The sequence below is a fragment of the Berghia stephanieae genome, chromosome 4 (genome assembly GCF_034508935.2).
Source record: "Berghia stephanieae isolate SIO BIC M18660-M18661 chromosome 4, UCSD_Bste_1.3, whole genome shotgun sequence".
Classification (NCBI taxonomy): Eukaryota; Metazoa; Mollusca; class Gastropoda; order Nudibranchia; family Aeolidiidae; genus Berghia; species Berghia stephanieae.
In genome coordinates this window covers 18175849-18193811 of record NC_088363.1, presented here as the reverse complement: position 1 = coordinate 18193811, position 17963 = coordinate 18175849, and the positions used below count along the sequence as shown (strand labels likewise).

Genomic DNA, 17963 nt, shown 5'->3' with positions numbered 1-17963 from the left:
CTCCCTCGCTCCACCCCCTTGGGGGCCCTCAACCTCTCATTGTTGACTAGGGAGGTCACTCATGGTTTGGGAAGGTTACCTAGAGGTCTGTCATTGAAAGGAAAGCATTCATAATTTTGTGGGGATTTATATATTTTAAACATTCGGTGTATTCAACTCTTTAGTAGTGAGTCTAGGGGTGGAATGCTTTTAGACCGATCTCTGTTTATCTTGTGGAAACACCCTTTGTATTAAATCTTTTGACTCTTATCATCTTTTTACTGACACTGAAGTGAAAGTGGCATAAAAGAAATAATATACCATTCTAAATACAATATAATCATTCACAAAGAGCTTTAATGCATTCATTGTCTTTACAATCATGATCTTGCATTTTATTCCTTTGTGATTCATTTCTTTATTTCAGGACTGGATACAGTATGAGGAATTGGAAGACAGTGAAGAGAAATGTAAGATTTTAGTCGTGATAGTGTTGGGGGCAGATTATAAGTTTATTGATTAAATATTGATTTTTATTTTTTTTTCACTACTATCTTTTAAAATTGATTTGAAAACGATGACCACAAAAGCTGCATTTTGGAAATGAGAAATGAACTCTACATCATTTTTACACTTAACTATTTCATTCAATGGAAAATCTGTATCACCAATGAATGTGGTGTAAAAATGAATTGACTATAATTCTAACACTTTCTTGCAATGGAATTCTAACTTTGGTTGCCCTAGCTTAGGTCTTTCACCACATCATCATCCCTACCACAACTACTACAACCGCCACTACACCATAATCCCTAAGACCACTGATACTACAACCATCCTCACTACCACGACTACTACTACAACTGCCACCACATCATCATCCCTACCACGACTACTACTAGAAACACCACCACATCATCATCCCTACCACTACTACTACAACCGTCACCACATCATCATCCCTACCACTACAACACCATCAAATCACCATCCCTACCAGCACTAATTCTACAACTACCACCACATCATCCCTACCACCACTACTACTACAACCAGCACCACATCATCCCTACCACCACTACTACAACCACTACCACATCATTATCCGTACTACCACAACCACATCATCATCCCTACCACCACCACCACTACTACAACCACTACCACATCATCATCCCTACCACCACTTCTACTACAACCACCACCACATCATCATTATAATTCAATCACTTAACACAATTTATTTTATCATTGTACAGGATTTAAAACTTATTTTTTAACAGTGTCTGTTTCATGATCACAGCCATTAGCTGCTTAAAATGCCTTGAGAGCAATGTTTTAGCAAAATTTTCAAAGTTGCATCTATGTGTAGTTTTTATTTAGGACGCAATATTGTTTACTTCTCTTGCCAATCAAATGGATGGTGGATGTCAGTATTATTATTATTGTTTCTTTCTGACACTCCTCTTTAAACCACTTCTTATGTGCTATCTTATTGTAGTTTTGAGAGACCTTAGAATTATACTTGGCACAGTTGTGGATACATTTATCTTGTTGTTCCACAGCACGAAGTGAAATATTTGAACAGATGCGTCTTGTTAGTGAGCAGACAGGATCTAGTAGTGCATTTGCCATGGATCCACAGCGCCTCAGAGCTCTTGAAGGAAAAGATGTTGTTACAAATCCTGTAGCCACAGGTGCTGAAGGAGAAGATGTAAGTCATTCCTCTACTAACAATTGAAAGATAAACTATTTACCTCTGTGAAACAGTTAAAAAATGCATTTGAAATTTGAAGTTTTGGGTTATAGTTGATCTATGACTTAAGTGAATGAAATTTTTTTTTTTTTTTTTGATTATTTGTCAAATCATAATTTCAAACAGATTAGTTGTACAACTTGACCCTGTTGTGATTACTATTTCCTTATGAGGCAATCAAAATGTTACTGGTCAACTTCATGTCAACAGCAATGATACCTGTTTTCCTCCCCCAAATGGATGGATAGCCACCTTGACTCAAAGGCTTTACTTAATGAAGATTCTTCTCAATTAGAGCATTTCAGACTGAAAAGCAGTTCTGCCACTTATACCAACACAATTCCAAACAACCAATAATTTTTAATTAAAAAAATAAAAACTTTCAACCAATTTCAAATTTTTATCTCAGGGTATTATCAGGAACCATAACATTAGATCTATTCTGAGATTATTATAATTGTTGCTTTTGGCATGTATCAAAAAGGCCCTAGACCAAGATTCTTATTCCACACTTTATCATTCTCAATTTGATTAATATCTTTAAATATCTCAGACCTTAGTCACGCCAAAAGCCGCTTTAAATGCCTTAATCATCATCAAGATTGACTTTTTTTTTATATTGAGCTCTATTGATGCATTATTTTTTTTTGTTTTTTTTTTTTTTTGTTTTGGACACTTTTCTTTCCCATGTTGGTTTTCAATTTAATACTCTGAGGCACGATTCTTCTTCATTTAATCTCCAGTTCCATCCAAAATGTCTCAACCTACTTTGTTTAGTTAATTGTATCTCTCGCATTCTTCACTTTTAAGCTTCTGATCTTTCTGAACAACTTTCCAAAGGAAACTTATGAAATGCATTCAACCATTCTCTTTCTGCTGCATTTCATTTTATTTTCTGAAGTGTGTGTCTTTTTATTTCTTGCAGTAAAAAGTTGTACCTTTTTTTTTTGGGATTAAAAGAAAATAAATTAAAAAACGAAATCTATCCTATCTTTTCCTATTCCAACACATATTTCTTCTCTAGCATTTCCAGAGTGCTTTTATGCCTTTCAAGGTATGTAAACAAGTTGTTGCTTTTGATCTGTACACAAGTTGTTGCTTTTTATCTTTTTGTTGTTTATTCTGATATATGTGTATTCCACCCAATTATACTCAATGAGTCATAAGGTGATAATCATTTCAGTTAAAAGGAGGAAAATACAGGGCTGTCAACTTCTCACTTTTGTAAAATTGTATGCTTTTATCTCTCAGATTTATATTTCTTGAGAATCAAATCGTTAACATTTTGATAAAAAAGTTGTTTTGATTCTGTTTCTCATGTTTTGTGGCATTCTTCATGCTTCCCACAAAATATATTTTAACAATTAATTCTTGTGTTTGATAGATTTTTGTGATTGTTTGCATTGCTTCTTAATTTTATTTTCAAGTTTTTCTGAAGTATTTCACCCACACAAACTTGTTGCAGGAAATTTTTAAATCTCCAATGTGACTCAACAGTGAGAAGTGAGATGACTGAAGGGTTACATTATCAAATTTAACATTCACTCTAAATTTTACTCTTTTTGGCAAGCAATCTTACACTTTTTCTTGTATTGAAGTTGGCAGCCCTGAAAATATCCATACTTTAAAAAAAGGGAATCTTGAATTTTGGAAGGACTGAAGGCAGTTAAAATCTTAAAACTTACGTGTAGTAACAAGATTTATACAATATCTGAGAAAGTTTCATCTTTTTAAGAGGGCCATTCGTTCTTGGCAACCTTGTTAAATCTCACTTTTGAAAAGTTCTAAATATTGTTTGATACCCAGTATACCAACTATTTAATAACGGATGGTTTACGAAAAAATATATTAATTAAAGATAAATTGCACTGAAATTGACCAGGTTCATGTTCTCTTTTTTGCCCTTTTAGTTTTCTGTTTTTTGTTTGAAATCTCCACCAGCCAATATAGGAGATTTCAATCATTTATATTATATGTCATTTCTGATGCATTTTTTTTCTTCTTTACTGATGTTTTTGTTGCTATTGTTCAGCTATTGGTTTTGTTTTGTTTTTTATATTTCGTCTTTTTAATGTTTTTATGTTCTGTTTTTAAAGATGCTAATTTGTCAGGAATCATGGCAGATTAATCTAGAGAAGTTTTAAGGAATAAAATTCTAGTTCTTTAGGACCAGGAGTCAAAGAGATCCATGGAGCCATTATGTATCACGCCAAAAGAGACAATAATTGCTTTTAACCTATGATTGTATTGCATGTCCAAAACTTCTCACCGCACCTTATTTTTTCAGTGACCAAGTCAACATAATTGGAAAGTCGTTTGTTAAATAGCCAAGTGATTAACCAATTGAGTTCCCTCTCTTTTATTGTGCCCTTCTCTTATCGTCAATGATTTAATGTAAATTTTCTATCGAAAGATGAAGGCAAATGCTGTGAATGATTTTTACTTTTTTTTATTTATGCATCAGGTGTGTGCTACTTGTGGAGACCCATTCGATCAGGTTTGGAACGAAGAAACAGAGGAATGGATTCTGAAAAACACTATCAAGGTCAATGGAAAGGTAAGATTTAAAAAAAATTTTAAGCAGTTCACTCACCTGGTCAATTGTAAAATAAGTTAAAAATGTGATGTGGATTTTTAATGTGACAAAATAGGGAGCATGATCTGAAAAAGCGTTTATCAAACAATACTAGGTAAAGCAGAAAGAGGAATACAAGACAGGAAGAAAAATCCATCCCCCCAAAAATCAGTCTGCCTCCACTTGTGATCGAACCTCAGACCTCTTGATTACAATTCAGAAACGCTAGCATTGCACCACAGAGATTACCTGGTTGTTGAGACAATTTGAAAGTTAATGCCTATATTCCAGGGCTGAGAATCATCCACCCAAAGGTGGATTTCCGCCTTTTTCAAATTTTAATATGAATATTAAAGACTCACCACAGCCGCTACATCAATATCCCTACAACCCCGACCACTACTATTACAGCCACCAACACATCATTCCTATCACCACTACTACAACCACCACCACATCTTCATCCTTACCACTACTACTACTACAACTACCACCAACTCATCACCATCTCTACTACAATTACCACCATGTCATCATCTCTACTACAACTACTCTACCACCTCTACTACAACTACCACCACATCATCATCCCTAGCACCACTTCTACTGCAACTATCACCACCACATCATGCCAACAAATCATATGAATATTTTTTTTAAAGTAAACAATAGGGGTGGGTGGTGGTGACATTGTATGATCACATGATATCATTCTCTAAATAGATTAGATTTTATATGGTGTAATTACTATCTCAACTTTTGAAATTCTTCTGAGTGGTGTCAGAAATTGCTGCGAGACACATTGATTGCATCTCAGTAAATTTTTATGAAATTCAAATGTATAGGTTAATAGTCGTTCGGATGGGCCATGATCTACGGGCTGAAAAATTTACCCCTTCTTTGTGACAGTCATTCTCACCCCTGAATTCTTCATAATGGTACGCATCATATAATACAAACATTGAACATGTGAGGAGGACTAAGACGTTATTTTTGAAATTTCAAAAGTGACAAAGTACAGAGCAGGCAATGGTGTAGGTAAGATAAAGAGGTCTAATGCATTCATTGATAGACAGCTATTTTATAGTTTTGAAACCGATAAAGTTCCTGTTAGTGTTTGTTTTATTTTTACTCTTTGATTTGATCACTCAATGAATCTTACTATTTGTAAGATTTTAATGGTTTTGTTTTTATCCTCTTTTCAATCCACAGACATATCACCCCATTTGCTTTGAGGATATTCAAGAAGTGAGTATAAGTACAATGGAAACTTTTTTTTATTCACATGAATTTTATTTGATTAACTTGTGGACTACATACATAAAATATTTGGCCATATCCAAATTATCACTTAAAATAATGATGCACGTATGCTGATTGTCAAAAAGTAAACAACCTACAGATTTTAGATAGATGAGATTTATTCTCAGCTAATCTCATTGTTATTGTTATTCAGACGTTAATACAACATATTTTCATCCATATTACAAATTTTGCTGTTCAGCCAGTGCTCATTCTAATAATTGACCGCCTTTCTTTGCAACCAGTCATTCTTACCCCATTATTAGACTGATAGTAGTCAATGCAATGCAGTGGTTATTGAAGGCAAAACGTCATAATAATAAAACCAAAATAGAAAAAGAAAGATTATTTATTTAAGCTTTTGTCATATTTTCAGACGCCAACACCCATAACAGATCTAGCAAGGAATCCATTGGATATTGAGATAAAGCAGCAAGAGAAAATTGAAGAGGAGAATCAGCAAATTGATACCAAACCTGATATAAAAAATATATCCGAGCATCAAGCAAATTTAGATACAGCAGGTATCTCAAATATCAAAGTAGAGTCTCAGGCCTCAGACAGTTTTGTTGAGGTTAAAAAGGAAATAGTTGAAGAACCTGAAAAAGCAGTTGTATCAGAGCCCTTTATTAAAATGGAGCCACTATCTGAGGGTGGAATTCCAGGCATTTCCTCTGAACTGAAAGGTAATGACAGTTCAGAAGAAGTGTCTGAAGAAAAAGGTGAGTATTCAAATACAAATGATAGTGAAATTCCAACTTTTATATCTGCCCTCAACAACGCCGGTACAAACACTGCTCTTAAAGTAATATCTGTCTGCCAGGAAGATCCAAACTCACCATGGGAGATGGATTCCAATCCAACCCCAGAACTCTCACGCACACCAAGTCCTTTACCTGAGGAAGCCTTTCCTTCAGAATGCCCGCTGGATACCTCAAATGGAACAGTGAACCCCTCTGTCAATCTTAACTGAAGTTGTGATACCTCTAAATCTCATCAAATAGTTGTTATCTAATATATTTGATTCAGTTGGAGTCATTACAATGTTTGAAAATTCCAAGCTCATAATTTTCAATATTAGGAGAGTTTTTATTTTTTGCTTTGCTTATCTCTAAAGAGAAATAAAATGTAATCAGATCAGTGCCTTTTTCATTATGCATTATTACCGTTTTCACGGAAAATGAATTGCACATTTATACAGATTTCTATTCATGCGACCTCTTGCAATTCAGTTGGATTTGGATATAAAACTAGTCAACTGTGATCTCGCAAAAGTGCTGGCGGAAACCGAAAATGATATTTGATCCAAAGATGGAAGCTGGCGTTGTACTTTAGAATGTGGTGTTTAAGTTGTTTTATTCAGGTGTTATTTCCCTATCCAGGGATTAGATGAATAAATCAAACCATTCCAGATAAGATTGTTTGATTTTATTCTTTCCGTTTTACATCTTATGCTATTGAGTTGGCATATGTTGTTGTTGAAATACTATTTTTTGGGTTATTTTTTAAATTTATATTTGTAATTATTATTGTATAGATTTTCATTATAATTGTTGTAAAAATAAATCAAATGAGAGTTGACAACTATTTTCAATTATTCTTTTCTATCATAATGATAAAAAATGTATGTTATGTCATGGGAAAATTGTATTGTTAAACATTTCAGAGGGATTATTTAATGTTTTATCTTTTTTTGATTATCATTATTTATTTGATTATGTATTTTGAAATATTTTTTTTAGAAACCATTCTAAAATTGTCAATATGTTAGAACTGAAGATATTACTCAACTTAATAATTCACTTACGGCATTTTTCAATTAAAAAAAAAACAAAACCAAGGAGGAGAAGAAAAGAAACTTGAACAGATGATATTAATTTTTGGATGAAGCGGTCTGTCCAACATTTGTCCGTTGAACAATAAGCTATCAACTTTTTGACTTGGGGTGGAAGGGGAGGGGGGGGGGGGGGGGCCTTAAAAAACCCCATTGAGTATTCCTGTTCCTTTCTCGCTGCTCCTTCTTTTCATCCTTTTCATGTCCCCATTCCATATGGCTTTCTTACTTTGTCCTTGGATGAGGCCAAATGGTTCTGTCTGGGATTCATCGTCCTATATCAGTTGGAGATGATTTTTTTTTTAGAAACTCATTATTGGCGGTAACATGAGTTCCTTTGAAGGGAAAGGATGTAGGTCTATGAAACAGTCTCTACTGGGTTTTACATGACTGCTGAAACTGACAACTGTTTTTCTCTTTGGACTAGTTGAATGAGACCTTTGCCTTGTTTTTCCTTTCCTCAGGCGCTAATGAACCAATGACTTTACAAGCGCTATTTAAAGACTTCCATTTTTTTTTTTTTTTTTTTTTCTGGGCGCTAATGCAAACTCCGTTGTTGCAGGTGCTGATAGGTGAGCTAAACTGTAGCCATGTAAAAGGGAACAAAATGTGGTTGGAAGAATCAGATAAATTTGTTTGAAAAAGTCTTGGATTTGCTGATCATTTGTTTTATAGTAGGCGCCTAGGAAAAGAAGTCCAGTTACATTTGACACCTCTGCCACATCCTTAAATTTCTTAAACTGAGATTAGAGAGTGAGTTACAGGCACTGAACTCAAAACCTACCTCATGCGTGCCACCATTTTCCCTTTTCTAGATGCTGCTATTATTGATAGGGCCTTTCATCCTGTGATTTGTTCTCTCTTTTTTTTTGTGTGTGTCTTTCTGCTCTGTCCTGGATGAAAAACATCTTTTTTTTTATAACATACCTGGCTGAGTCCTTTCCTTTGAGGGAGGCACCGAACTTATATCTTTCTGTCCTTGTGTGTAATATGTGCTATCTTTCTTTCACTGGAATGATCTAAAAGTGTTCTTAAACTTGTACTTGAGTAATGAAGCTTAAATCCTTTTCGAAAGTCTTTCACAGAGATATAATTCCTCCCAAAAGAGTATATATCATCTATCATACAGCTTTTGAAACCATGTGAGTAATTCTCTTTTAGCGGGGAATTTGCTGGGCACTGTAGTAGTAGTAGTATAAACTCGGTAACTACACGGGAGGGGTCCTTTGACCTCCCATGGTGGGCAGGAGGTCACATCGTGTCTTCTATCTTCTTATAAATGTTTTCCGAGTTGCTTACTGTCTTTGTCTTGGAATGAGATTACTTGGTTTTGTCCCAACCCTGGCCGGATTCCTTGACTGGGAGGGAAACAGTCAAATGTATAGTTATAGTTTTGGGAGATGATAATATTTGTTTCATTGTTAATCATCTCTTTGTTTGGATGTATTCTGTAAACATTTGAGTGTATTCCCCTAAGTGGGATCCTCTGCTGGTGTCTAGATGAGATCTCAAACTAAGTACATTGTTAGTTTGCTCTTGAAATCTACATCTGTTCCCTATTTGAACCAATTCCCCTTTGCCTTACTTTTTCTTGGGTGCTTTGATTGTAAATCTAGAATATTTTGACTATTCCGTTTTCTTCTTTTTACTGGCGCTGATATGACCTAAATGTGCTGCAAGCGCTGTAAAACCCTTAAAAACAAACAAAACATTTAACCGCGGTCGCAAGGATATAGGTATTTACTTCAACCATACAACGGGTCTTTATTTTATTGGCTGTGTGTGGTATGGCTGCGTTCTGGCCAGATAAAATTAATATTTATCACTTCCTTGGACCTCTCTTGGAAAGACGAACTAAAATGCCAATGGCATGGCCATGTGACCAGACTGCGGCGGCGGTATGCCCTATTTGACTGCCATATTTTTTTCTATCAATGGCTCACAACCGTAAGCAGATTGTTAACACAAGGAACAGTTGTCGGGCATTACATCTTTAAGGAGCTGCCTGATGAACTTTCTGGATACACTGAGGTGTCAGTTTTTACTTTGTCTCAACCTTTAGCTACCACTGGTCTTGTGTGACATTTGGCCCTGCGATGAATAGCATAACACCTGACCGAGGTCGTGTTGATTTCTCTATTTGTTTAACTCGAAAAGATTCATGTTTAACTTTTACATCTAACTTTAAGTCGCACTACCAAGCCTAATATGTCTAGTACCACAAAATAAACCAAGTTCAAGGCACTTTTCACAAAGTCGAGAGTGAAACAGTATAGCTGACCTTTTTGCGCGAATTTTGTCAACAGATGAATTTAATGACTCCGTATAAGGAAGCTTATTCAAAATATCAGGGCTTCTGATTCCATTAGAAAATGCTTATTTTAAGTTGGTCGCATTGGGGTCTACTTTCAGCGAAATATTCACTGCACATTACTCACCGCATTATCTTAGATATCGGTGACTCAGTTGGGGGAATTGAGCGCTTTATCAATATGTCAAGTGTGTTGTGTGTACTCCCTTTTCTTATTCATGTGGCATACAAATGTCGCAAGCGTTGCGATATGTCTAAAATTTCGTAAGTATGCGCTATGGATTTTAAACAATCAAAATTTAGTTGGTTTTAGGGGCGTATAAAAGCTGTCACAAGAATTCAATAATATGGGTTTGATTTAACGTTGATTAATGGACTTCATGTTGCGTTGCTTTGAGAGAATTTCCATTTCAACAACGAGCCCACAACATGTTTGTTATCACACCTGTATAAAGGTATACATCGGCCTTGGCATTTGGGTGGGATGACGCTGGGATCTAGGATTTGCATCTATGCCTTCAGTGTGTCAATTCATTATTATTACCCTTACTTTACATTTTCTTTGGCGCCTTAACAGATTGCCCATTAATATTACTGCACCGATGAACCGCAGTGTGATTATGCACGACACCGAGGTGATAAAACGACCTAAAAGATACAAGTAAACGCAAGCCTCTCTCTCTCTCTCTCTCTCTCTCTCTCTCTCTCTCTCTCTCTCTCTCTCTCTCTCTCTCTCTCTCTCTCTCTCTCTCTCTCTCTCTCTCTCAGTCTCTCTCTCTCTGTGTGTGTGTGTGTGTGGGTGGGGCATTTTGACCTCCCATGGTGGGCAGGAGGTCACGTGCTGTCTTCTACTTCTATCCGCCTATGTCTTTTCCGAGTTGCTTTCGGTCTTTGTCTTGGAACGGGATTACTTGGTTTCGTCCTGGCCCTCGGCTGAGAGGGAGATCAAATGTATTGTTTTGGGAGGTGATATTTTTTTCCTTGCAAATTATCTCTCTGTTATTGTAGTGATCGTTATATTTTTGTATTGAACTTATCTTGTAAACATTTGAGTGTTTTCCTCTTAGTGGGATCATATGCTGGTGTCTGGATGAGACTGAAGGTGATCTCAAACTAAGTACATTGATGGTATACTCTTGGAATCAACAACTGATCCCTATTTGTTCCCAGTTCCCCCTTGTCTTACTTTCTCTTGGGTGCTTTAATTGTAATTCTATAACTTTTTACTATCCCTTTTTCTTCCCTATTTGAACAGATTTCCCTTTGTCTTACTTTTTCTTGGGTGTTGCGATTATTAATCTAGAATATTTTAACTATTCCGTTTTCTTTCTTTTACTGGCGCTGATAGGACCTAAATGTGTTGCAGCGCCGTAAAAAAAACCCCTTAAATTACCCCCCCCCTCTCTCTCTCTCTCTCTCTCTCTCTCTCTCTCTCTCTCTCTCTCTCTCTCTCTCTCTCTCTCTCTCTCTATTTATTTATATGTCTCTTTCTCTATCATTGGCGGAAATTTTGGAAGCTTAGTTGTTTCTATGAACTTCTCCCTTTGGGTTTTTATTTCCATGTGACTTCATGGAAATAAAAAAAAAAAAAAAAGGGGGGGGGGGGGGGGGGGGTCACTACACTGCAGGAAAACCTCTCACAAGGGGAGATGCCTAGCATTTCCTTCAGGGCGTTAGCCTAATGGGCCGGTTGATTTTACATCTCTCTATTGCGAATTCTAATTCCCATGGCTTTATATACTTCTGGAATGAGACCATTTGTTTCTTCTGGTAGGTGGGTTGTCCTGACCTCCCATGATGGGCTCCGGAGTCATTTTTGCTTTTTTCCACCAATGCCATACCGGATCTTGTTTTTTTTTTTTTTTTTTCAGGTTTGCTTTTTGTCTTTTTCTTGGAATGGGATTATGTGTCCCGGCCCAGGCTGAAGTTCTTGGCTCATAGGGCAACAGTCAATGTTCTGTATTAGTTTTTGGAAATGCTATTTTTTACTTGTAAAGCATCTCTTGTAAATCATATTATGTATGCTTTGATATGTAAACATTTATGTGTATTCCTCAATGGGATCATGGTTTTGTGTCTGGTTGGAATTTTAAGGTGATCGATAGTATGCTCTTGGAATCCACTTATTTAACCCTGTCCCCTTTGGCTTACAGTTTCTTGGGTGCTTTTAATTGTAAATCTAGAATTATCTGACGATCCCATCTTCTTCCTTTTTACTAGCGCTGTAAAACCATTAAAATCAAACAAAACATTGTCCGTTTTGTCTTACTTAACTTTTCATGTATGTGCTTGCTAGCATTAACTTCCATCTTTTGACTTCCCTTTAGCAGCGTCATGAAATAACCTAAGTTGTCAAAGGCGTCGTACATCTAAAATAAAATTACAAAAAAAATAAAATGAGCCCAGTGGGACTGACCAATGGTGTCACCAAGAGACATTGTAGGACCTGGCGAAGACTTTCAACTTTTAAACAAAAATAATCTTCTGGAACATTTGTTGATTACCCCAGTCCATATCTGGCACTGTCTGACTTTTACCTGTTTGGACCCTTGCGCAAAGAGGCACGAAACTGAAGATTTTGTTGAGAAAAGTCAAGATTGGTTTTCAAAGCTTGATGAACAATTCTTTCAGTTGGGTATCTATCCCTTCGTAAAAATGGAATCATCATTGAAAAGTAGTAGCTAGAGTGATATATTCAAATTCAAGACTTTAGTAATGACAAGAGCCCGGTTTCCTTTCGGACGCCCCTCGAAGTAGAAGTAGTAACAGCAGTAGTAGATGTAGTAATAGCAGTAGTAGAATTACTACTACTACGACTACTACTACTACTACTACTACTACTTCTACTACTACCGTAGAACGGGGATACTTTGCACGAATTTCAACTTTGAGATTTAATAAATTCTATTTAAATAATTCATTTCAGGCATTTTTTTGTTTTTTTCTTAGGGGTGGGAGGTAAAAGTTTAAAATCTACATACTTCAAAAGATTAAATATAGGTTATTTTAGGTGTAATGAATTTTTTATTGAATATTTTCAAAAATTTCAAAATGGGGATACTTTGCACAACAGTCATAATATTGAGTTTAAATCAACTTTAATCCATAATAATCAATAAATGCCAGTCAATTAATCTTTATTCTTTGGATCTTTTCTTTGGTGGTTGCCATTCTTCGTCGCTGCTGTCGGAAACTAGCAGATCTAAGTCTACATCTTGCTCTGTCGAGACACATGTTGATGCATCCGAATCTTCCGCACTGGTATCGGAACCATTCTCTGGTTGGCATTCTTTGAGAGCTTCAAGTTCAGAATCATTTTCTTGTAAATGTAACAATCCTTCAGGGTCCATGGATGAAGTTGAGGCGACAGGGGAAGAGGGCTGAGTATTTGAGTTTGACGTAGAAGACATCAATTCTTCTGCAGAAACAGACTTTCCGGGCTCAACGTTAAGTCGCTTTCGAGCACCATTGCTTGTTTTCCTTCTCTGTCCTGGGGTGTATTTGAATTGTTTCAAATATTCAAGTACTGCTGGGGACACAGCTCTGTGTAGATTTTCTTTATCATGTTCCCCAGAGGCTGCAAATTCCGGAAATTTCTTCAAGACCAACTGCTTGTTTAGAGGATAGATTCCGCAAGCACGAAATCCAGCCACGAGGTTGTCACGGCCATGCATGCCCAATGTATTCATCAATTTGCATAGAAGAGATGGGAATTTCGCCTTGTCCAGAGACGTTGCTGTTGGCTCTTTCATTTTGTACTCCTCCATGATTTTCCGCCAGTGTCTTTTCATCGGTCCGAAATACGATACATCTAATGGCTGACATTTGTCAGTGCTGTTTGGTGGTAGGAGAACAAAACGAATGTTTCTCTCAGCACAAATGTCCAAAACTTTAGGGCTCAAATGAGAACTTAGATTGTCCCCAATAACAACTATTTGTCCATCCTTTCGACGAGCCCAAGGTAAAACAATAGAGTTGAACCATTCCTCGAAGTGTTCGCTGTCCATCCATCCACTACGGGTGCGACTGTAACGAGTGCCCTTAGGACCCCCATCACACCACGAGTTCCACAAATGCTGCGACTTGTATATGACATATGGCGGAAGTATTTCTCCATCTGCTGTACCAGCAAACATAACAGTAATGTTTCCTTTCGAGTGATTTATTATCCTTTCCGGATATTTTACACCTCGTCGAAAGATGCATTTTTTGAGACCAGGCTCATCAGCCAAATTGGTCTCATCATAATTAAGAATATTAGAAGGATGTATGTCTTGAAGTGAGACTGCCAACCGCTCAAAATATTTGTCAATGTCACCAGGTTCAACGCCAGCCCGGCTTCGCTTTATATTTTGGCACATTCTCGTTGTAAGAATTTCATGTCGTTTGATGAAAGATGATATCCAATCAGGTCCAGGAATATTGTTTTTAAACTGAGACACAGTGCTGTTGATCTTCTGTAGGTATACAGAAACCATAACACGAATGTCAAACTTGTCCAACGGCATCCCATAGTCTGCACATGTGACCAAGTGTTCGGCATCTGTTCTTCTTCCTCAAAGGAGAAATAGTTGGTCGTCCACATTGTTTCTTATGAGCACCTTTGATTTTATTATACAATGTTCTGAAGGGTATATTATATCGTTTGGCGACATCTCGAACTTTGTCGTGTTTGCAGTCATTGAGTGCTTGAATAAGAACTTCTTCACTATAGTCCTTATATGACCGGCTTCCGGGTTTTCTTTTGTGTACTCTCGGCATTTTGGGGATACAGGTACTGCTGAGATCTGGAGGGGAATACAAAGATGAAACAGAGAATTAGATTCAGATGTACCAGTAGTCTGCTATAACATACCTGTAATATTGAGATGGAGAGTAGTAATGATGAGATGACTAAGTTCTGTAGAATGAGATATGACGTAACAGGTGATTGAATTGGTTAAAATATACATTCAAATCATCCTGGGGGGAACAACAAACAAATCATTAACATATCTTAACCTGGGGCAACATTGCACACACCACTTCACATGCTTTCAAACACAGGGGCAACTTTGCACAGGCCACTCATCAGGGAACCCCTAGATTCTGTCACACATCCACAAAAACATGTCTATTTAATCATATTTTCTATTGATAAAGAGGGGTGCTGAGGTTAAATGAATGTTAGAAATATTCTAAAAAAGTAGAAGGTTCTACATACCTTGGTTTCGAAGAAATAAAGGTTGGTGTTTTGGCTTGGTTCTAGCACCTGCTGGCTGATATCAACAAACAATGAATGGTGAAAATGGCAGCCAATGGTATTTCCAGCATTGAAGAGTCAGTATGGTAATCATTGTTAACTTCCTTCTTCATTAAAAAGGACATTCGCATTTTAAGTCATATTTGTGCAATTTAACCCCTTAGTGCAAAGTATCCCCGTTCTACGGTACGACAACTACTATTGCTGCTACTTCCACCGGATGGAGTCCATTAACCTCCCAAGGTGGTCAGGAGGTCACTTGTGTCTTCTATCACTATCATATGTGTTTTCCAATTTGCTTTCTTTCTTTGCCTTGGAATGGGATTGCTTGGTTTTGTCCTGGCCCTTGCTGGAGTTCTTAGCTGAGAGGGAAACAAGTGTTTAGTATTAGTTTTGGGAGATGCTATTTTATCATGTTAATCATATCTCTGTTATGTATTGTTGATTATGTTTTGTTTTGGATATATTCTATACACATTTGAGTGTCTTCCTCTTGGCGGATCTTGTACTGGTGTCTATATGGAACTTTTGTGTTATCTCAAACTTAGTACACTGATAGTGTGCTCTTGGAATCTACATATATTCTCAATTTGAACCATCCCCTTTCTCTAATTTTTCTCGTGTGCTTTTAATTATGACTGGAATTATTTGACTATCCCATTTTCTTTTTATTTGCTGGCACTGCATGACCTAAATGTATACCAAGCGCCGTTAAACTCTTAAAAAAAAAACTACTACTACTACTACTACTACTACTACTACTACTACTACTACTACTACTACTACAACCATTAGGTGAGGAGAGATGGAGAAAAAAACAACAACAAACAACTGATCTCATTCGACGTCTAGTACCCGTTATACCAGTCATTACTAACAACTAGTTTAATTTGAATCAAAGTTCATCTGATTTATTCGAGAATCGACTAACTTCTGGAACTAGCTAGCAAAAATTTTCCGATACCCGGATTTGCCATGGGCATTTTCATGACAGTGCTTTTTAAAATTTATTTTTTAACATTTCAAGTTTTAAAACAATCATCCGAATCTTTACTCTTCTATCACATTTGCCGATTTCGTCGAATCAAATAACGTATTTTTTGTTGATTATGTCTTGAGGTGCGGGGGGGGGGGGGGGGGGGGGTCTAAAATCAAAGGGAAAGAATGATTACATCATAATCGACGTGAACATATTTGCAGGTCTGAGAACCGGGCGCAATTATGGCCTCGTTTTAACGTTATTGTAATGCAGAATATTTTACGTTGATTCGAGAGTATTTCCATTACAACAATGAGACCATAACAATTTGGGTTATCAGACTCAAATAAGTATACGTCGATCATAATCATCTATAAATCGTTTAAATGAATCCTTTTTTTTTCATTGCTTCGATGTTTGTTTGTTTTTTTTTTTTTATACAGTTTCACACCAGCTGCGTATTCCAATTATCATTATGTTGTTGATGTTGATATTGTTCTTGTTGCAGTTTACTTAAAATGCATAACATAATATTTAAAACATCGATTGCTTTAATGGCTACTCATGATGCTAAACTATAAAGTGCGCATTATTTATGTTTCATTCTTTTCTTTTTTTTTGATCACTGCTTTAAAAGTATGTTTCTCTAACGATAATATTGTTACAACAATGCAATGTGTATCTTTAAATTTTGACTATGAATTTGTTATGGTAATTCTAATAAATATTTCTTTTTACCTTCGTGTATCATTTTAATTCGATAAACTGGGTGGGTTCTTCTGACCTCCCACGATGGGCAGAGAGGTAACTGTTTCTGTCTTGGTAGGGTCCTTTGACCTCCCATGGTGGGTAGGAGGTCACTTGCAGTGTCTTCTTTCTGTCTTTGTCATTGAATGGAATTGCTTGGTTTTGACCTGGCTCTTGGCGGAGTCCTTAGCTTAGAGGGAAACAGTCAAGTGTTGAGTATTAGTTTTGGGAGATTATTTTTTTCAACTTGTAAATCATCTCTCTGTTATGTATTGATTGTTTTCTGTTTTGGATGTATTCTCTAAACATTTGAGTGTATTCCTCTTTGTGAGACCCTGTGCTGGTGTCTGGATGAGACTTTCAGGTGATCTCACACTAAGTACATTTCCCTTTGTCTTATTTTGTCTCATGTCCTTTTAATTGTAATTATTGAATTTTTTCACTATCTCCCATTTTTACCCCATTTTTCCTGGCGCTGAAATGACACAAATGTGTCGCAAGCGCTGTAAAACCCTTAAAAGCAAACACACACCTTTTGTGTTTTATATCCCCTGTTTTCCCTTTCCGTGCTGTACTCAATTGTTGTTCTCAATTGAGATTGCTCGTTTTTTTGTTTTCCTGGTCTTGATTGGATCCTTTGCTGAGTAGGGAGCAGTCAAATGTTTGTTCCTTTTTTAAAGAGAGTTTGATATTTTTTTTCCATGTCAATCATCTCTCTGTAATATGCTATTACATTTTTTTAGTTTTGAATACATTGTACATTTGAGTGTTTCCCTCATTGCTTGTGCCTCGATGGGACTTTTGGTTATATCAAAATAGGCACATTGGTGGAATTGTCGTGGAATCCGATGTTCCCAATTTCTACTAGTCCCCTTTGTTTGACTTTTTTTTTTGGTGCTTTTAACTTCAGATCTATAAATTTTCCTCACACATCTTCCTTCTTCCTGGTGCTGAAATAACCTACAAGTGTCGCCAGCACCGATACCCCCGCCCTCCTGAAAAAAAAATCGATAAAAAAAATATTAATTCTGATTCCCTGTCCTTTTGTGTGCCCCTCCTTTCTTGCTTGGTGTACCTTTAGTGTTTTTCATGTTTGGTATAAAACATAATATTTATGCACATGTTGAAATCATCGTAGTGCCCATTGTCTTTATGTTATTATCTACTTTGTAAATAAAATAAGATGATGATATGTCGGTTTAAATTTCGCATAACTACGTTGATTTATTTCTTATGTC

The 17963-nt window shown here is 36.5% G+C and overlaps 2 protein-coding genes across 2 annotated transcripts in view; one reads left to right on the top strand and one right to left on the bottom strand.

Moving 5' to 3' along the window:
- LOC144970144 (uncharacterized) overlaps positions 1-7193 on the top strand; it is a 35396-nt gene extending 28203 nt beyond the window's left edge. Inside the window, exons 12-16 of the mRNA XM_078909421.1 lie at positions 407-449; positions 1545-1693; positions 4200-4292; positions 5523-5558; positions 5989-7193. Coding sequence (XP_078765547.1) covers positions 407-449; positions 1545-1693; positions 4200-4292; positions 5523-5558; positions 5989-6585 — 918 coding nt within the window. The 3' untranslated portion in view covers positions 6586-7193. The remainder of the gene's footprint in view (positions 1-406; positions 450-1544; positions 1694-4199; positions 4293-5522; positions 5559-5988) is intronic.
- A 5610-nt stretch (positions 7194-12803) lies between these two features.
- Positions 12804-15012, bottom strand: LOC144970145 (uncharacterized). Its single transcript, XM_078909422.1, is given in 3 exon segments — positions 12804-14319; positions 14321-14544; positions 14961-15012. Coding segments are annotated over 2 exon segments (1623 nt in total). The 5' UTR covers positions 14519-14544; positions 14961-15012; the 3' UTR covers positions 12804-12894.
- Positions 15013-17963: the final 2951 nt, after the last annotated feature.